Raw genomic sequence first — 17,207 nt, forward strand, 5'->3', positions numbered from 1 at the left:
TTACTTTGATGCAAGTTCACGTGCTGGTGCTGGAAGACAACTGCAGACAGATGTTCCAGTCCTGGGGAAATATCATCCTGTCCCTGAAAATGCCACATTAAGTGCCAATTAATAACAAATAAAGTAAAGAACTGATAGGAAATGCAATGCCTTATAAGCAGCAGGCTTAAGTAAAATAAAGACATAAAGACTGAGAGAAAATGCCTGGAATGAAAAACAAAGATATTGGACATGACTTGAAAAAGTTTTAGAAATTTTGGACCTTCTTACTGGATTAGTGTTATGAAAATTCATACACAAGCTTCAGCATTAGTGAACTAGACTGGATGTGTCATCATGGAATGCTGGAATTCTTCTAGGCAGGAAATTAGACACCTGTAACAAGGCACAGTCCCTCACTGTTAAAGGACATGAAATCCAAGAGTTCAGTGCTTGAAATGATACTTGAAGTGTCAAAGATCTGAATTTGGCCAGCAGAAAGGTCAGAGATTTGAATAAGATTTCCATAATTCTGAGGGCAGAGTGAACACTGGTCAGAAGCACCTTTCTCACCTCATTTATAAACAGGAATATGTGACACTTCATCAAGTTCCAATGCAGCAAAGTTTGAAACAGCACAGAGAAACTTTCCTTTATAGTGCAAACACACAACTTGTGGACCCACTGCCAAAGCCCAAGATGGCAGGATTTAAGGAAATCTGGATATTTTACATTCCCTATTCAAGCCTGTTATAATGCAAGCTAAAATCATATTAAAGATAATCAATTTTCATGCTCCAGGCAATAAGGAGATCACCTTGGGAGAGGAGGCAGAGAAGATTAATATGTATTTTTGGGAGGTTTCCATTTACAATAAAGTTTCAGGAACGGGCTACTTTTCTGACAAGGGTATCAGGACAGAGAGAATATTCCAGCCAGTTTAGAATAGCTATTTCTAGGGTATCCCATCCAGCACTGAGCTTGATTTTTTTATTTAGAGAGAGGATCAACCTCCCATAAGCCACTGCCTTTGTATGGACATGCAGTGGCAGCACCTTTTAATTGACCATTAATCCAAGCTTCATTTTCTCATCAGTAAATGTCAGTTGCTGCAGTACAACTATTTTCAATTGCATTGGGGAACTTCTGCACTTTGGACCACATTTTACATTTATTTTCTACTTCTTTTAGAATTGGATTTAACACACAGGCACTACTTCAATGCTGTTAGTTCCGTATTTATTTACAAATTTTCCCTATGAAAAAAAAAAGATTTCCTGAATTCTGCAATGACTTCTAAAATATTGTTCTGATCCTTCCCAAGGGGATTCCTTCATTTTGTGACAGTTTCTGAACCACAGAGAAACTCATAAAATTTTTGCTGACGTAACCCAGATTGAGACTCTGACAGATTCTTCAGCTTGAAAACCAGTGGTTTCTTGCTGCAAACTCTGCTGGCATTTTGAATCCTGTTCTTTTGAGTTTTATTTCCTCAAATAAACCTCATTGCAAGTTCACTTTCCTCGGGCATTTCACTCCTTTTTATCTCCTCCATGTCTCCTTTTAGGAACAGTATTTACCAAATGCTTCTCCTTCGACACTTGGCTGCTACCAAGTGCACACCCTTACCCTTGACTTTGCAAATCCCAGATTCCAGCCTGGTTTGGGTGGGAAGGGACCCTAAATCCCACCCAGTGCCCCCCTGCCATGGCAGGGACACCTTCCCCTGTCCCAGTGTCCAGCCTGGCCTTGGGCACTGCCAGGGATCCAGGGGCAGCCCCAGCTGCTCAGGGCACCTGTGCCAGGGCCTCAGCACCTTCACAGGGCAGAATTTCTTCCCCAATTTCCCATCTAAATCCCAAAATCCCGCTTCCAGTCTAAAGCCATTCCCCGTGTCCTGTCCCTCCATCCCTTATCCCAAGTCCAGCGCTCCCGGAGCCCTTTAAGCACAGCAAGGGGCTCGGAGCTCTCCCTGGAGCCTTCTCCTCCCCAGCGGAACACCCCCGGCAGTGCCAGTGCGCACACATCGCTGGTTTGGGGTGCTTTTTTACACAACTCCGCGTTTTCCCCACGCATGCGGCCCGGCCCGGCCCGGCCCGCATCCCCAGGCGGGCCGCACCGGCGGGGAGCAGGGCCCAGCCTCCTCTGGATCTCTCCCGGAGCCCCCTGGAACTCCCCGGCTCTGCCTCTTCCCCTTCCCCCGCCCGGCTGCGGCTTCCGGGCGGCCCCGGCCCCGCCCCGGCTGCGCGGCCTGTGCGGAGCGGCCGCGGCCATCCCCGGGCGCGGGCAGGTGCGGGGAGCGCGGCTGCCGGGGACAGCCGGGGACAGCCGGGGACAGCCGGGGACAGCCGGGGGGCTCCAGGGACAGCCGGGGCGCTCCAGGGACACCCAGGGCCCGCCAGGAGTCGCGGGGAGAGCCAGGGAGAGGCCCGGAGGGTGGGCAGGCGGGCGGGCGGGGTGAGCGGTCCCGGCCTGCGGAGCGAGCGGGGGATGCTCAGCCCCCGGAGCCCGCCGAGCCGGGGCAGCGCAGACCCGCCGGGGTTTGCTGGGCCTGCGGGGGAGCCCGGCCTCCCAAAACGTGCTGGTGTTCCTTGGAACAGTGCTGGGGAAGGGGGGATGGATGGCAGCAGGCTGGGGTCACAGCGGGTTTCGGTGAATGTCCACAATAATTGCTGCGGGAAGGGCCGGTTCCCTCCCTGGAGCATCCCCGGGCGCGGCTGTGGATGGGGTGGGCGGGCGGCAGTGCTGCTGGATGTGCTCCGAGCGGGTAAACTGCACCTAAACGATCGCCCAGACGCCTGCCCAGCGTGGTTTTAGAGTTTTGCTCGCCGGGAATATTCCAGAAGTATCTTAGCGCCGTGTTGTGCCATGTGCTCCGGGATGGTGCTGCTGGCACCACCTGAGCTGCCGTGGTCCCTCCCAGCCTGACCCACTCTAATACAGACAAATTAATATTAATCTACAAATATCCTTTCAGCACTGATATAAAAGCCAAGCTCTGCAGGTGTTTTAAAGTAATTGCAATAATGTAACTGCATGCAGGTTTTAAAGCACGGTAAATGTAAAGAGCTATCTAATTTATTTGCCCCTCCCAAATAAACCATATTTGTGGTGATGTGTATCTTATTTTTGTGGAGTGGAGCTCTTATTGAACGGTGAGGTGCAGTCTCTGCAGTGTTCCAGTTTGAAAGATCTCAGTTTTCTATACTGGGGCATTACACGGGTGCTGTGACAGTCATTTCTCAGTTACCTTTTGTGTCCAGGCTTGTGCTCACCCTGCACAAGGGCCATCAGCTGGAGGGGTCTGTTGGAGTGGCAGAGTTCCCTTGTAAACCTGCTGAAAGTTTTGGCCTCCAAGTACTGCCTGTCTCCCTTATGCACACAACTAAAGTTGGGGATGTGGGCTTATTTTTTCTGAGGCAAAATCCACCCTTTCAATGCAGGAAATGTCTAAAAACTTCATTTTCTTGTGCATGTTGTCAGTCTGTGACATAATCTTTTCATAGTAAAAGTTCTGTTTGCTTTGCTTTCAAACAGAAATGTTCCGAATACGGACAGTTCTACCAAAATCTTCAGGTTTCAGCAGGAAAAAGATGTGGCTGTGTGAGCTTGTGAGGTGGCTTTAGCAACTCCTATCTGCACTCTGGCCCATGACCAGTTCATTACACCAATTATTCCAGCAAGAGAGCAGAAACTCTATAGGAAACTGTTGTAGTTAGAGAGCAACTTGTGTTACTGTGGCTGCTTTACCTCTTGATAACTCTGTAATTAACTTGTCACCACTGTTTAATGCTTCACCTATGCAGAGGATCAGTGCATGGCATCACGGAGGGGATCAGGGCCTGCGGGAGAAGCTGCTGCCCTTTGGGAGGATTCCTGGGGTTGCCCTGAGTGGCTGAGTTAAGGACTTGTGCAGGAAAAGCAGGGTGTTTGTTATGGGAAGCGTGGGTAGGGTGGAAAGGCTGCACCTGAGCAGTTGTGGTTAAACTGACTGGTGACAGGGGAAGCACCTTGAAGGAGCAGTAATGCCAGAAATCCAAAGCAGGGCATGTCAGAGACATGGATGGCTGTTTTGTAGTGGTTTTTTTTGCTATACAATAAGGGTTTTGGAAGACTGAGAGCAGCTGATGCTTGTGAATTAACCCTCAGGGTGCTGGCTGGACTGCAGTGTGTAATTTCCTTGTCGTCCTCCTCTGGTGGCATCCTCACCTGTGGGGCAGGGTGGTTGCTCAGGTGTTGGTGCTGGAAGAGCTTCAAGGGAACAAATTGGAGGTCCAGGTGTGTTGGGGTGTCAAAATTAAACAGCAGCATTCTGACCAGTCAGCTGTTCTGCCTGGGACACAGCTGACCTAAATTGCACTTAATTTCTGAGAGAAAAAGCTTTTCTGCTGGAGAGTTACTATGTCATAGTTCACAGAGCAGTATCAGAGAATGGTTTGGGTTGGAAGTGACCTTAAATCCCATCCCCTTCCATGCCCTGCCATGGCAGGAACACCTCCCACTGTCCCAGGTGCTCCAGCCCCAGTGTCCAACCTGGCCTTGGGCACTGCCAGGGATCCAGGGGCAGCCCCAGCTGCTCTGGGCACCTGTGCCAGGGCTGCCCACCCTGCCAGGGAACAATTCCTGCCCAGTATGATGATGGAGCAGGGGTTCAGCCTTTTGGGCAGGAGCTCCATTCCCACTTCAAATTCTGAATGCGTGGAGCTTCTAAATCCATCCTGCAGGCAGTAATATTCCCTCTGACACTGCAGAGATTTCCTGCATCTCGATGCTCCCTGCTTGTGGAGCTGGCAGTGCCCATTCCCAGAAGTTGTCAGGGAACTGGATACACATCCCAGCCGTGGCATAACTCGGAGGAGCCAGCACTTGTTAACTCTATTTGTTTTTATTATGGACATCGATCTGCCAGTCGCAATAATGCATTTATGGACATTTTTCTGCAAGCGCAGCGCTGGTGGCAGTTTTTACTGACAACTTGAGTCATCTGGACAGGAGTTGAAAATACGTTTATTTTATTGACGGGTTGTGCAATTCTCTCGTTTACCCACTGTTCATAAGATATCTGGACTGGTGAGGAGAATGTAACCGATGGGAAAATGGAGGATGAAGTTTTAATTTTGGGTGGTTTGGAATCTTTTAGGTAGTGACAGGGTGCAGAATGTGTTTGAGGTAGGTTTGGGAGCTTTAACTTCATTAATGCTGTAATTAAAAAGTGAAAGGCTCCGTGTCCTTACAGCAGCATTCCAGACCTGAATTCCCTCCCTCTTCTAATAGCTGGGATTGTTACTGACTAGTAATTGTGCTGATTTATCTGAAGGTATAATGGGTAAAATCCTCCTAATGGAAGAAAAAACTCCTGTTGAATTTAGTATTTCTGACATATCACCCAGCACAGGTGTGCTTGGGCCAGCATGAAGTTTAACACACAGCTGGAGGAACAACCAAATATAAAACCAAACCTGTGCTGAAGTATTCTTCGTAAATGCAAAATGCAGTTTTAAAACTGAGCTGCTTATGGTCCAGGCAACTGCTTAAAATGTATTGAATGCCAATAAAGCTTGTGTGGGTTTGGATTTTAATAAAGTTGAGTAATTGTCAAAGTTATTTGGAATATGTCACTATTTTGATGGTTTTTGCTAATCCTTTTTTGAGTTGCTTCCTTATTTACTATTTTATATCTGCACAGCTAAATTACCATGTCCTGGTGGCTGTCAGGAGTATCAATTATTCTGGGCCAAATGAAATTATACAGATAGTTTCAGGTATCTTTTCATGTCACTTGTAAAACTTGGATGTGCAGCTGAAATTCTCCCTGATGCAGCAGAGATTCTGAAGTTTATTAGAAATACCTGGGCAAATCACCTTTAATTGCAAAGAAGAAGAGGGGAGTTTATTAAAACAAAGGTTCTGAGTTTTTTTCTGCTTTTTGAGTGAAATAGGAGTTAAATATTAAAATAGCAGCATTGTCCAATGGCCTGGAGTCTTGAGCAGCGTGGCAGTGAGGAATAAATAATAATTTGAGTTTTGACCTCATGGATGCATGTTAGCTTTTTATTTTTATACAAATGCCACCTTTTGGTGCCGATTAATGCAACCAGTATTTTAATACGTATATTTAGCACAGCCCACTGGAGTCAGAGCTGTTTTGTTGTGTGAATCCTGCCATCTCTGTGCTCCACGTGCAGATTTAGGTCCCTCCAAGTAACCCTGCATTAGCAGATAGCAAGAATTAGTGCTGCCTTGACAATGCTGCTGCTGCATAATCATCATCAGGAATACTGAAATTATCTGAGTGCTTTAGATCAGTCAGCACAAGGCAAACAATGCTCTTATCTTGGCTTGTTTGTACATTCAAGTGTGCAGAAGGTCTGTTAATTAGTTACACTTTTTAATAAACACCTAAAGTATACTTAGGGCCCTGTTAAAAGATTAATTTTTCTGTTTCACATCATAAAACCAGCAGATGAGTGTTCAGCATGTGGCAGTACACGGGCAGCACGAGCCTGCTTTGGCAGCCTGGGCTGGTGGTGGGGACAGGACACTTCTGCTGTCACCCCTGTCCTGCAGAAACAGTTCCCAAGCCTTCACATTCCCTGCACTGTGCTCTGCTGGATTCAAGGATGAGCAGAGGTGTAGTGGGAAAAGGGAAATCCCTTGCACAGTCTCCTGTTGACACCAGAAATACCTCTGGTTCTTGGCTGACTCCATGAAATGCGAAGATTTATCGTTGATGGAGTTTATTCAAGCTGGCCACAGTTGTTGGTTTGGGATTTTTTGTTTTGGTTTTCTTTTTTTCTGAAATATAAAGGAATTAATTGGTTTTGAATCCAGCCTGGATTCATTCTCTTTTAACTTGGAGGTTTAGGCAATGGGATGGGAGTAAAATCTGGCTCTATGGCCAGGGTTGTGCTTTAGGAAGGTGAAACAGGTCCAGCAAGGCAAAGTGCTTCAGCTGAAACAAACTTTTAAAATAAATCATGGGATCCCAGAATGGTTGTGTTGGAAGGGACCTTAAAGAACATCTGTTCCCACACCTAGGAGCAGATAGTTCCACTGTCCCAGGTGCTCCAGCCCCAGTGTCCAGCCTGGCCTTGGGCACTGCCAGGGATCCAGGGGCAGCCCCAGCTGCTCTGGGCACCCTGTGCCAGGGCCTGCCCACCCTCCCAGGGAAGTAAAAAATGCTTCTTTTATTATTTTTTTTAAACATACCAACAATACTATTTTCACTGATTGCATGAGTTTAATGTACTTTATTTTATATTATTGTTAATGCAGCTGGCCCTGGCTTTAAATGCATTTCAGTTGCCTTTTTGTGCCATTGTATTTGATTCCACAGCGAGACTTTCTAAGAATATGATTAACCCTCTGGGTCATCTTATAATGTAATTATTAATGATTGATTCTGTTTATCCTTGGGATCAATATGAGAAGCAAAAATGCTTTGGCATATATTTGGGGTTGATTTCTTGCATTCAGTAAACATGATCTGGTGACAAGACTGGTATTGGTTTATTACTCGGAACGTGTTTGATGAATCTGAAGTGTGTAATTAGTTTTATATAATGATGGTGATATGTGGGGTTTTTTACATGACTTATGTTAATATGGCCAATAGTGTTAACATCTCCTGCCACTAATAGTTAGGGTGGGGATGTATAGTAATTGATCTTCCTGGGAGTGCTGTAATGTAAAAACAATTCCGGCTGTTTGAAGTATATTTTACAAGTGTGCATTGGGCCTTTGGGATGTTATACTGAAAAACCCAATTGTACAGTTACCATGGGAACCCAATTAGAATAGATTGCTGGATTTTTTTTTTTTCCCAGGCTTTCATCTTGACCAAAAATCTAATGTACTTTAAATGTTTTCATACGGAATTTTGTTCGTATAGTCACTTGGAGTAATGGCTGGTTTTTAATTTTAGTGCTGAACCAGAGTGTTCTATTGAGGGTCCCGAGGACTTATGCTTCAAGGAGAATCTTCCTTTAGTGTTTAAAAGTTGATGAACTGAGAAAAAATACTTTTTATTAATCCAAGTTCTTACTGCCATCACATGTACTCATCAGGCTGCAGTCCTGAGGGAAAAAAAATAGCAGGGAAGTATCTCAAAACCCAAGGACTTCTTTTCTAGATCATCAGCAAAACATGGCTGAAGAATTTCCTGCCCTTCAAGGATCTATTTTTGATGTCACCTCTGACTTTTCTTCACTTTTTTGCCTGTTGACCTGTCCAGAGGTTTGGGATGCTCACAGGGTGGCACTGTGATGTGTTTGCTTCCTGCACCGTTCAGCACCTACAGGGGTTTGTGTATCTTCAGCTGTCCTGGGAGCATCCTGCTCCCTCAGCACAGCTCCTGGGTGGGAGCAGAGGTTGTGGGGAGCTTGGGAACGTCTTGCTGGAATGGCCAAGGGAAGCTGAGGCAGCAGAGATGGAGATGGATATCACTGCTCCTTGGCAGATCTGAGCTAGTGGGGATTCTCAACGATTAATTTTTCCCATACTGCTCATTAATCCCTTTAGTTTATCCCACTCTGCAAATGCAGGAGGGAATTTTCCATTTTTGGTGAAGCCATTGCTGACGTGAAGGTTTCAGTTTTTCGAGGTTTGGTTCTGGTGTCTCAGTTTCCACACCATGGAAGTGGTACCACTGAATTTGATCGGTGGGTGTTGTTCCAATGAGGTTTTGGCTTTTTGCCTTCAAAGTCACCCTCAGGAGAACCCTTCAGCTCCACGTGAAGTACTGACCTCCTCCAGCAAGACAGTCTGTGCAAGGCTGAGGTGCATTTTGGAGGGATGGTTTGGGCTCTCCAAGGGGTGTTTTTTGTATGGTTCCCCCTGTCTGGCTGTCAGAAGTCTTCTAACCACCGTGGTTTGGACATGACTGGTTTTACCCCAGTTCTGGTCACCCAAGGAAGGCCTTGTTGGGTGAGCAGGTGGAGCTCAACCAGGGTTTGAAATGAGCTTCAGGATAAATCTGGTTGCTGAGGCAAAGATTTCAGCTTTGCCCTTCAGAAAGATCTAAAAACCCTGAGTGTTGCTGGCTGCTTTGAAAGACCCAGCTCTGAACTGATGATAGAAGTAAATTGCTATTTTATTTTTAGCTCTGTCACAGATATTTTAAGTAGTTCTATTAGATTGCTCATCTGCCTGACCTGCATTTAAAAATGCAGCGAGTTCTCTTTGCAATGCTTGCCTTGTTACTAGAGTTAAAATACTGATTATTCATCCTAATTTTAAACACTTAAGTGAGATGCAATGTTAAGATTAAATGTTGCTGTTTGGTTTTAAGTGGCGGGGAAGTGGCCATGTGTTCTGTCAGTGCCTTGGACTTCAAGGAGAGGTCTTGGAAAGCCTGGGATGTTCATATAATTTCATTTTTAAGAGATTTACCATTCATGAAGTGGATACAGTTATCCCTGCCCATGAAGTGGTGATTCCCTGATTTAAGTGGAGCAGTTCCCGTCGAGGCTGGCTGTGATCAGGATTGTGAAGCTGAGTTTTGGCACATAATCTACTTGATTTTAAAAAATACAGTTTTTATAGCACATCTTTCAAAGGCAGAGTGATATTAGCTGAGTGGCACTAAAATAAAACATTGAGGGGGAAGCTAAATGCCAAAGAAATAGGAAATATCCTTTATTTCCAAAGGGAGAGCAAAAAGGAACCAGTTGTGGTTTTTAATTATATAAATAATGTTAAAGGCTAGAATTATAATAATTGAAGTTAAAATGTTTTAGGTACACACTGGCATGAAATCTGTGCTTTTAAACCCAGAATATATCACAATCACTTGCTTTTAAAATCACTTTCATGCCTTAAAATGTGGCATTTCCTAAATCACAAAAGGCTCTTCATTTTACTCAGTCGCTTAGAAGTACATGACAGCCTGTAAAATATTATTCAATTAATACTTTTATCTTTTGAGGCATTCTTATTCCAGATATCAGAGTTTTGCAGTGCTTGTTGTGGAAGAACTCTTCAATGTGCCATCGGTTGTTTTTTTGTTTGACTCATGACAAGTGGGTGACTTAACATTAAAATTCCATGTTGTTTGTAAAAAAAAACAAACTCCCTTTGGAAATCCTGTGTACTGAAACTTGGAGCTCGTTTAAAAACTGATAGAGGTGGATACTCTGGATGTTCAGTTCTCCCTGTGGAATTCAGATTTAACAATCTAACTGGGAATTTGGTTTTTTTTCCTTCCAGGTGGAGCCTTTTTCCTCCACGATGGCATCGAGGCTGGTTCCAAAAGTAAGTTTCCAGTGCAATGCCCTTGCAGGGAGGTGTCCACTGGAAGTCCAGCATTACAAAAGAGTTCACGTAACATAGTTTGTTTTTTCCCCAGTGCCCAGCAGTCAGGATTAGGAATCCAGTTGACAAGATTGATGCTGCATTGTAAATCTCTGTAGCTCTGTCATGGTTGGTAACAGGCATCAGTGGACCTTTCCCCAGCACGTATCCATCTGCCACAGAGCATAAAGAACAGGACAGAGCTGCTCTCTCCGTTTTGTGGCTGTTTCCATTCCCTAATAATAAACACCTCCCTGAAAAACAGGCTTAATTTTGAGGCTTGATGCTTCAGTGATGTAAGTGTAGGTCAGTGACATTGCAGCAAAAGAAGAAACATGGGTGTTTATCCAAATATTCAGACAATTTACTCTGCTGAAAGAAGGGCATCAACACATTGTTAGTCTATAACTGTCTCCCTGAAATAGTTGAAATGAACTTTGAAGAGACAAATACCCTTTTTTGTGTGTGTGGAATACCTATTTTTGTAACATTAGTGATGCTCCTCTAGGAAAACACTTCTGGTACAATCACACCTGCATTTCTAACTATTCCTGTTGGCAACTTCTGTCACTTCTCTAAATGTCTGAATAGTGGCATCTCCTGTGGTTTTAATCTGCTTTACATAATGTCATGTGGCTTAGAAAAGGAGTGTTTTGCTGGTTTGTGTTGTTTACCTCTTTTCTACAAAAGCAAATTGGTTTTGTTTCTTAAAACAGAATGGTTGAGGAAGAAATCCAGGTAAATAAATTCTTGCTTCACTTTTTTCTTCTGAACCATCATCTCTTTAGTTACATTTATGCATCTTCCAGTTGCAAACACCTTTTAGCAGAGGGAGGGAGAATCCCTGGTTCCCTCTCATTGCAGACTAGGTGTGATATAGCTGGCAAGTGACACGAAACTAATAATTTATTATCTAACCTTTTCATTTCCCCCCCGCTCACGTGGAGTTGAAAGGTGCAGCTTGAGCTGTTCGGGGAGTTTTCCCCTTTTGATATGTGGGAAGACAGAAGGTTTGAGGTAAAACACTCCAACTCCACTGTGGGGACTGTGCAGACACTTCCCTGTGCTCTGGATGCATATTAAACATTTATGTCCTGATGTAATTGGTGATTTTCGGGCTGTTTCCAGTGTGTGATCAGTTTGCACAGCCCCACGTTGGGGTGACACCCAGCGTGTGCCTGGCCATGGATTTGCAGGAATCAATTATCACCTGTGCAATGTGCTGAACAGTTTTTAAGGAGGCTGCTGAAAAATGCTTTGGGAAAGCAGGCAGATGTGGGAGTTTTCCATAATCACTGCCTGTGCCTCCCACTCCATCCCTGATTTTGTTGCAGTGACCAGAGATGAGTTTTGGGTTTGGGTTGGCTGGAAGGTGGCTGGGCTCTGGGTGACCCAGCCTCGGGATATCTCCATATTTAGGAATTTGGGTGGGGGTTTGTTGTTGTTCTGACAATGTGGCAGTTTTTGTATTTCATTAGAAAACTAAATGTCCTTCTGCTCCTCGCTGGATTCCTTGCAGTTAAATTTTAGTAAATGGATTCTTGTACTAACCCTGATGCTTTGCTCTGTTAATAATGAAACCCTTATCCTGACTCGAGCAGGGCTGGATAGCTATAGAAAAATCCAGATGTGTGTGTGCCAAGACTGTACTTTTGTATTTTTATACAAATCTTTGCAACACCTCCTCTGTCTGTATTTATTTCCCTGTGTTTTGTATTTTTAGTGAATCCCTAATACACATTTTGCTGCTCTGCTCACTTCAAAAATTTCAGCGAAATGCTTTCCTCACACACAACTCAGATTCCCAACTCTCCTTCAGCTTAAGGAGCACTATTAATGGTTTTGTTCATATTGCTTAGATTTATTTGGTTATTATTCTCCAGCTCCTACTCTTCAGGTAGAGGTATTTTGGTATTATAAAGAATGATGGATTATATAGGAAAGTTTCTTTTGAAGCACTCCTGATATTGTGCAATGCACTTGGGGGTCAGCTACACTTGACTGATGCATGATTTATCCCATGTCCCTGCCACTTCCTGAGATAAAGCTGCTATTTTATCAAAAATGCCAGCAAGTGTGATTTAGAATTTATCCCCCTCCTTTTTCAAATAATTGTTCTGATTACTTTCTGGCACGGCAATAAAATGATAAAGGTAATTGCACACAAATGTGAGATAGCACCAAAATACAATAAAATTAACCTGAATTAGCTTGACTTGTCGATGAGAAGTATTTATGAAATGTATTTTTGCAATAAGGGAGACTGATATTATAGCTGGAAGGTGAGTTATTGCCTTAATGTAATACTGTTTGAAATTTAAAAAAGAGACTGTTACAGTTGAGGGTGATTGTGCCTTTGAAATTAAGTTGAAGTGATTCTTATAATTGGCAGCAATAATGCATTGGGAAGGTAATATCTTTTATTGTGTTATGCCTAGTTGCATTATCTTTTATTTAGCTGGTCCTGACTCCAGCTCTGCAGAGAAGACAAGCAGGAGCAGATCAGGAATTTTGTGGATTTAGGCGATAAAAACTTGAAATGTTACCCATTATTAAAGTCATTCTTCTGCTGGGTTTTTTTTAGGTTTTTTTTTTTTTTTTCATTTTTAGCCCATTTTCAGTTCCCCAGAACCTGATACAAGGCTCATTTGATTAAAATTTCATCTGTTTTCCTTGTATTGGAGTAGTTGCCATGTATTTACATCAGGCTGAGCCTGTAAGAGCCGAGCACTCCGGGCTCACTGTGTGTGTGTTTACGTCAGGTGCTGATTTGGGCAGTGAATTTTGTATTTCTCTGTGCCTCAGAGTACAACCTCTTACAGAACAGTGTGAACACACCCTTACAGCAAGCCCCTCGATGGTTTTTAAGGAGTAGGTCCTCAAATCCCAGCATCACTGAGGTTGGAAAAGCCCTCCCAGCCCATGGAGTCCCAGCTGTGCTCCATCCCCACCTTGTCCCCAACCCCGAGTGTCACCTCCAGGAGTTCCTGGGACACCTGCAGGGATGGGCACTCCAACCCTCCCTGGGCAGTTCCAATTCCTGACCCCCTTTCCATGGGGAAATTCCTGCTGCTGCCCAGCCTGAGCCTGCCCTGGCCCAGCCTGAGGCCGTTCCCTCTCCTCCTGTCCCTGTTCCCTGGAGCACAGCCCGACCCCCCGGCTGTCCCCTCCTGGCAGGAGCTGTGCAGAGCCACAAGGTCCCCCCTGAGCCTCCTTTGCTCCAGGCTGAGCCCCTTCCCAGCTCCCCCAGGAGTTCTCCAGCCCCTTCCCAGCTCCCCCAGGAGTTCTCCAGCCCCTTCCCAGCTCCCCCAGGAGTTCTCCAGCCCCTTCCCAGCTCCCCCAGGAGTTCTCCAGCCCCTTCCCAGCTCCCCCAGGAGTTCTCCAGCCCCTTCCCAGCTCCCCCAGGAGTTCTCCAGCCCCTTCCCAGCTCCCCCAGGAGTTCTCCAGCCCCTTCCCAGCTCCCTCAGGAGTTCTCCAGCCCCTTCCCAGCTCCCCCAGGAGTTCTCCAGCCCCTTCCCAGCTCCCCCAGGAGTTCTCCAGCCCCTTCCCAGCTCCACCAGGAGTTCCCCAGCCCCTTCCCAGCTCCACCAGGAGTTCTCCAGCCCCTTCCCAGCTCCTCCAGGAGTTCTCCAGCCCCTTCCCAGCTCCCTCAGGAGTTCTCCAGCCCCTTCCCAGCTCCCCCAGGAGTTCTCCAGCCCCTTCCCAGCTCCCCCAGGAGTTCTCCAGCCCCTTCTCAGCTCCTCCAGGGGTTATCCAGCCCCTTCCCAGCTCCCCCAGGAGTTCTCCAGCCCCTTCCCAGCTCCCCCAGGAGTTCTCCAGCCCCTTCCCAGCTCCACCAGGAGTTCTCCAGCCCCTTCCCAGCTCCCCCAGGAGTTCTCCAGCCCCTTCCCAGCTCCCCCAGGAGTTCTCCAGCCCCTTCCCAGCTCCCTCAGGAGTTCCCCAGCTCCATTCCCTTCCCTGGACACACTCCAGCCCCTCCATGTCCTTCTTGTCCTGAGGGGCCAGAGCTGGACACAGCACAGAGGGAATTGTAACTGTAGATAGATAACTCAATATGTAGCCAATACCTTGGATTTCATTCTTGAAGTGATGAACACATCTGGAAAATTAAGATTACTGCACCATGACTTTTCCTTTGCATGAGATTTCATGGAGTCATGGAATATCCTGAGTTGAAAGGGACTTGTTGAAACTCAATCCAGTAACAACAAAATAGTTTTTTTGGGGGACCCTCTAAGTGTTAAGAGACAAGATTATTGATTTCTGATTCTTCAGTACATTTATTTATTTATTGTTTGGAAGCAAATTCCATAAGTATTTTTAAATATATATTTTGCAAGTATAAAAAAAAAAATCAGTGTTTTATTCCCTCGACAATGTTAAAATATTGAACAACTCAACAAAATATAACATTGCTTCTTACTGAATCTTCTGCCATAGGATTTCCAGCTTCAAAAATGAGGAGCTGGAGGACTTAATCCCTTTGGTCGGTCCTTGGAAGGATAAGAGGGACAATGTTCTTCCCCTCCCCTTGGAAATTACACCAGGACACGTGGCTGTCGGGCTGGTTCCTGCTGGGATTTGCAGGTACCCAGTAACTGGGTGCACACACTTGTTGCCATAATCCGATTATTACAGGATTATCTGGCGCTGTCCTGTCCACTTTCCCTCCTCTTGCTGCTCCATTTCTTACCCAGTTTAACTCTAATTAATTACAATATCTCTTGGCAGCCCCCAGTTTGATGAGATGCCCTGAATAACTCCGTGCCCCCACCATGATCAGGAATTTTTAAAACTAATTAACACCACACTTCTTCTGTGCTGTGTGTAAGTAGAAGCTGAGAATTGTTTGAGTAGGAAAACACCCCAGAGATCATCAAGTGGTAATCTTTGCTTTGTGCTATTGATATCACATGATACCAGTTTCCTGATTGATATACATGTGGTTTATTATGGTATCTATGCTTTAAGTGCCACGTGGCTGCTGTGCTTGCAGCCCATTTAAATTTCCTGTGTAAGTAATAGCTGGGGAAAGATGCAGGATGTGTTTACTTGTTTTTGGAGAGGTTCTGGAGGAAATAATACATCAGAATTCCTGTTTGAACAGCCCGCTGGGGTCTGCTGTTCAAGCACCAGCTCCAGTCCAGGCTTGGTGTGAGCAGCAGATGGAGCTGAAAACTGCACTTGTCGAGGCTGGACGCAGGAGCAGTAACCCACCTGCCCTTCCAGGGGAGTTCAGCTGGGTTTGTTACAACTGAAGTGCCCTTCCAGTGAAATCAAGCAGTCAGGGCCAGCCCTGGGCGCTGGGAATTTGTCGTTGCTCCCGTCTGCCAGAGCAGCCGACTGAAGGCGCAGCCAAAGAGCCAGAGGCGACCACTGCTTGGAAAGGCACTTCCCTAGCTTGGCATTTCGGGGGCTTCTGGTTGCCATCCAAAGAGGATTAGTAGGATAATGCGATGGGACAACAGGAACTTGCTTTTGTTGTCTTTGATTGTTTAATAAAGAATTACGTGTTTGCTCTCCTTGAAGAATTTTTAAATGCCGTAGAAAGCAAATGTTGCTCCATGTGAGCACGTATCCCTCTGGTTTTTCGGGGGCTTGTATGAAGTGGGCCTTTGGATAAGGGAAGAGGGGGACTGATTTTGAGTGTTTATGCCAGTGTATATTTGTATATGTTCAGAATATGCAGCTTGATTCTGTACCTTCACATTTTTATGGGATTAGTTCTTCGTAAGGTAAAGAAATTGCATCACCCCAAACTAACCCTGGATTTGCTTCCAGTCTGTCTGACATTTCCTTTCCAAACCTCCTCACACCAGGAAATGAGGAGGTTTTGTTTTCATACCCTCTGAAGTTGCAGGTTTGGCTTAACCAGGGTGAGATTTACTCAGAGGAGCAGTGAGGCACCAGGAGAGCACTGCAGAGCAGCTCTTGTTTGAGAGGCTCAGCTGGGGAGGTGTTTATTGTTCCTGTAGCAAGGAGACAATTCCATGGGCCTGGATCTCCAGTGCTTTTTGCTGGAAAGCTGAAAGTTTGTTTTGGATGCTGTAGGAAGGAGAAGTGCACCCAGCAATGACTGTGATTGTGGAGGGGGAAGGGGTGTCTTGTGTGCAGGTCAGGGCTGTTCAGTTCACAGGACCCTGCTGCAGGATATAAAGGACTTGTATTTTAGAACATTAAAGATAATTTAAAAAGTTATTTTATTTTTAGCAGGTTGTATTGACAGAATTACATCAGATTAGATACCGAGAGGATTGTTTAGTTTCAAGGTTCTATTCTTGGGTTTGAGCAATGACTGCAACGTCTTCTTTTCCTCAAAAATTAGCTTTTGTCTTCATTTAAAACCTGTGAGGCACTTGGCTCTCTTTGGACTGACACAGTTTTCCATGTTTTTGGAGGATGCTGTGGGTGGAGTGATGCTGTAATTGTGCATTACCTGGTTCAGAAGTTATTTTTCCATTAAGTGATGAGGGATGTTGGTCAGAGCTCTCTGTGGGTTGCAGAGGGCAGCAGCCATCCCTTGGTTTTTTGGACAAGGAGCTTCCTGGCTTTCAGGACAGCTTTCTCACATGTTCAACTGTCAGCTGATTAAGATGTCAAACCTTCAGGGGTGTGTTTGGATCAGGACATCCTTATCACAGAATCCCAGAATGGTTTGGGTTGGAAAAGACCTTAAAAGTCATCCAGCGCCACCCCTGCCATGGCAGGGACACCTCCCAGTGTCCCACGTGCTCCAAGCCCCAGTGTCCAACCTGGCCTTGGGCACTGCCAGGGATCCACAGCTTCGTATTTCTTTGGAATTCACACCATTCTATTTAGTTGGAAATTTTTGGACTCTTTTTTTTCAAGAGGAAGAAGCATCTTTTAGAAAAATTTGTATTTTAGCTTGAAAAGAAATCAGACATTTCATAATAAGCAAAAAGACTGAGAATTAAATG

The 17,207-nt window shown here is 45.4% G+C and overlaps 1 protein-coding gene across 4 annotated transcripts in view; it reads left to right on the forward strand.

The window, feature by feature from the left end:
- The first annotated feature begins 8,364 nt into the window (after positions 1-8,364).
- The window catches only part of MGMT (O-6-methylguanine-DNA methyltransferase), a 137,475-nt gene continuing 128,632 nt past the window's right edge, over positions 8,365-17,207 (forward strand). For all 4 annotated transcript variants that reach the window (XM_068198349.1, XM_068198350.1, XM_068198347.1 and 1 more), the window contains exon 1: positions 8,365-10,230. In XM_068198349.1, the coding sequence (XP_068054450.1) occupies positions 10,207-10,230 (24 nt within the window). In that variant the 5' untranslated portion in view covers positions 8,365-10,206. The remainder of the gene's footprint in view (positions 10,231-17,207) is intronic.

This window comes from Anomalospiza imberbis, chromosome 8 (genome assembly GCF_031753505.1).
Source record: "Anomalospiza imberbis isolate Cuckoo-Finch-1a 21T00152 chromosome 8, ASM3175350v1, whole genome shotgun sequence".
Lineage (NCBI taxonomy): Eukaryota > Metazoa > Chordata > Aves > Passeriformes > Viduidae > Anomalospiza > Anomalospiza imberbis.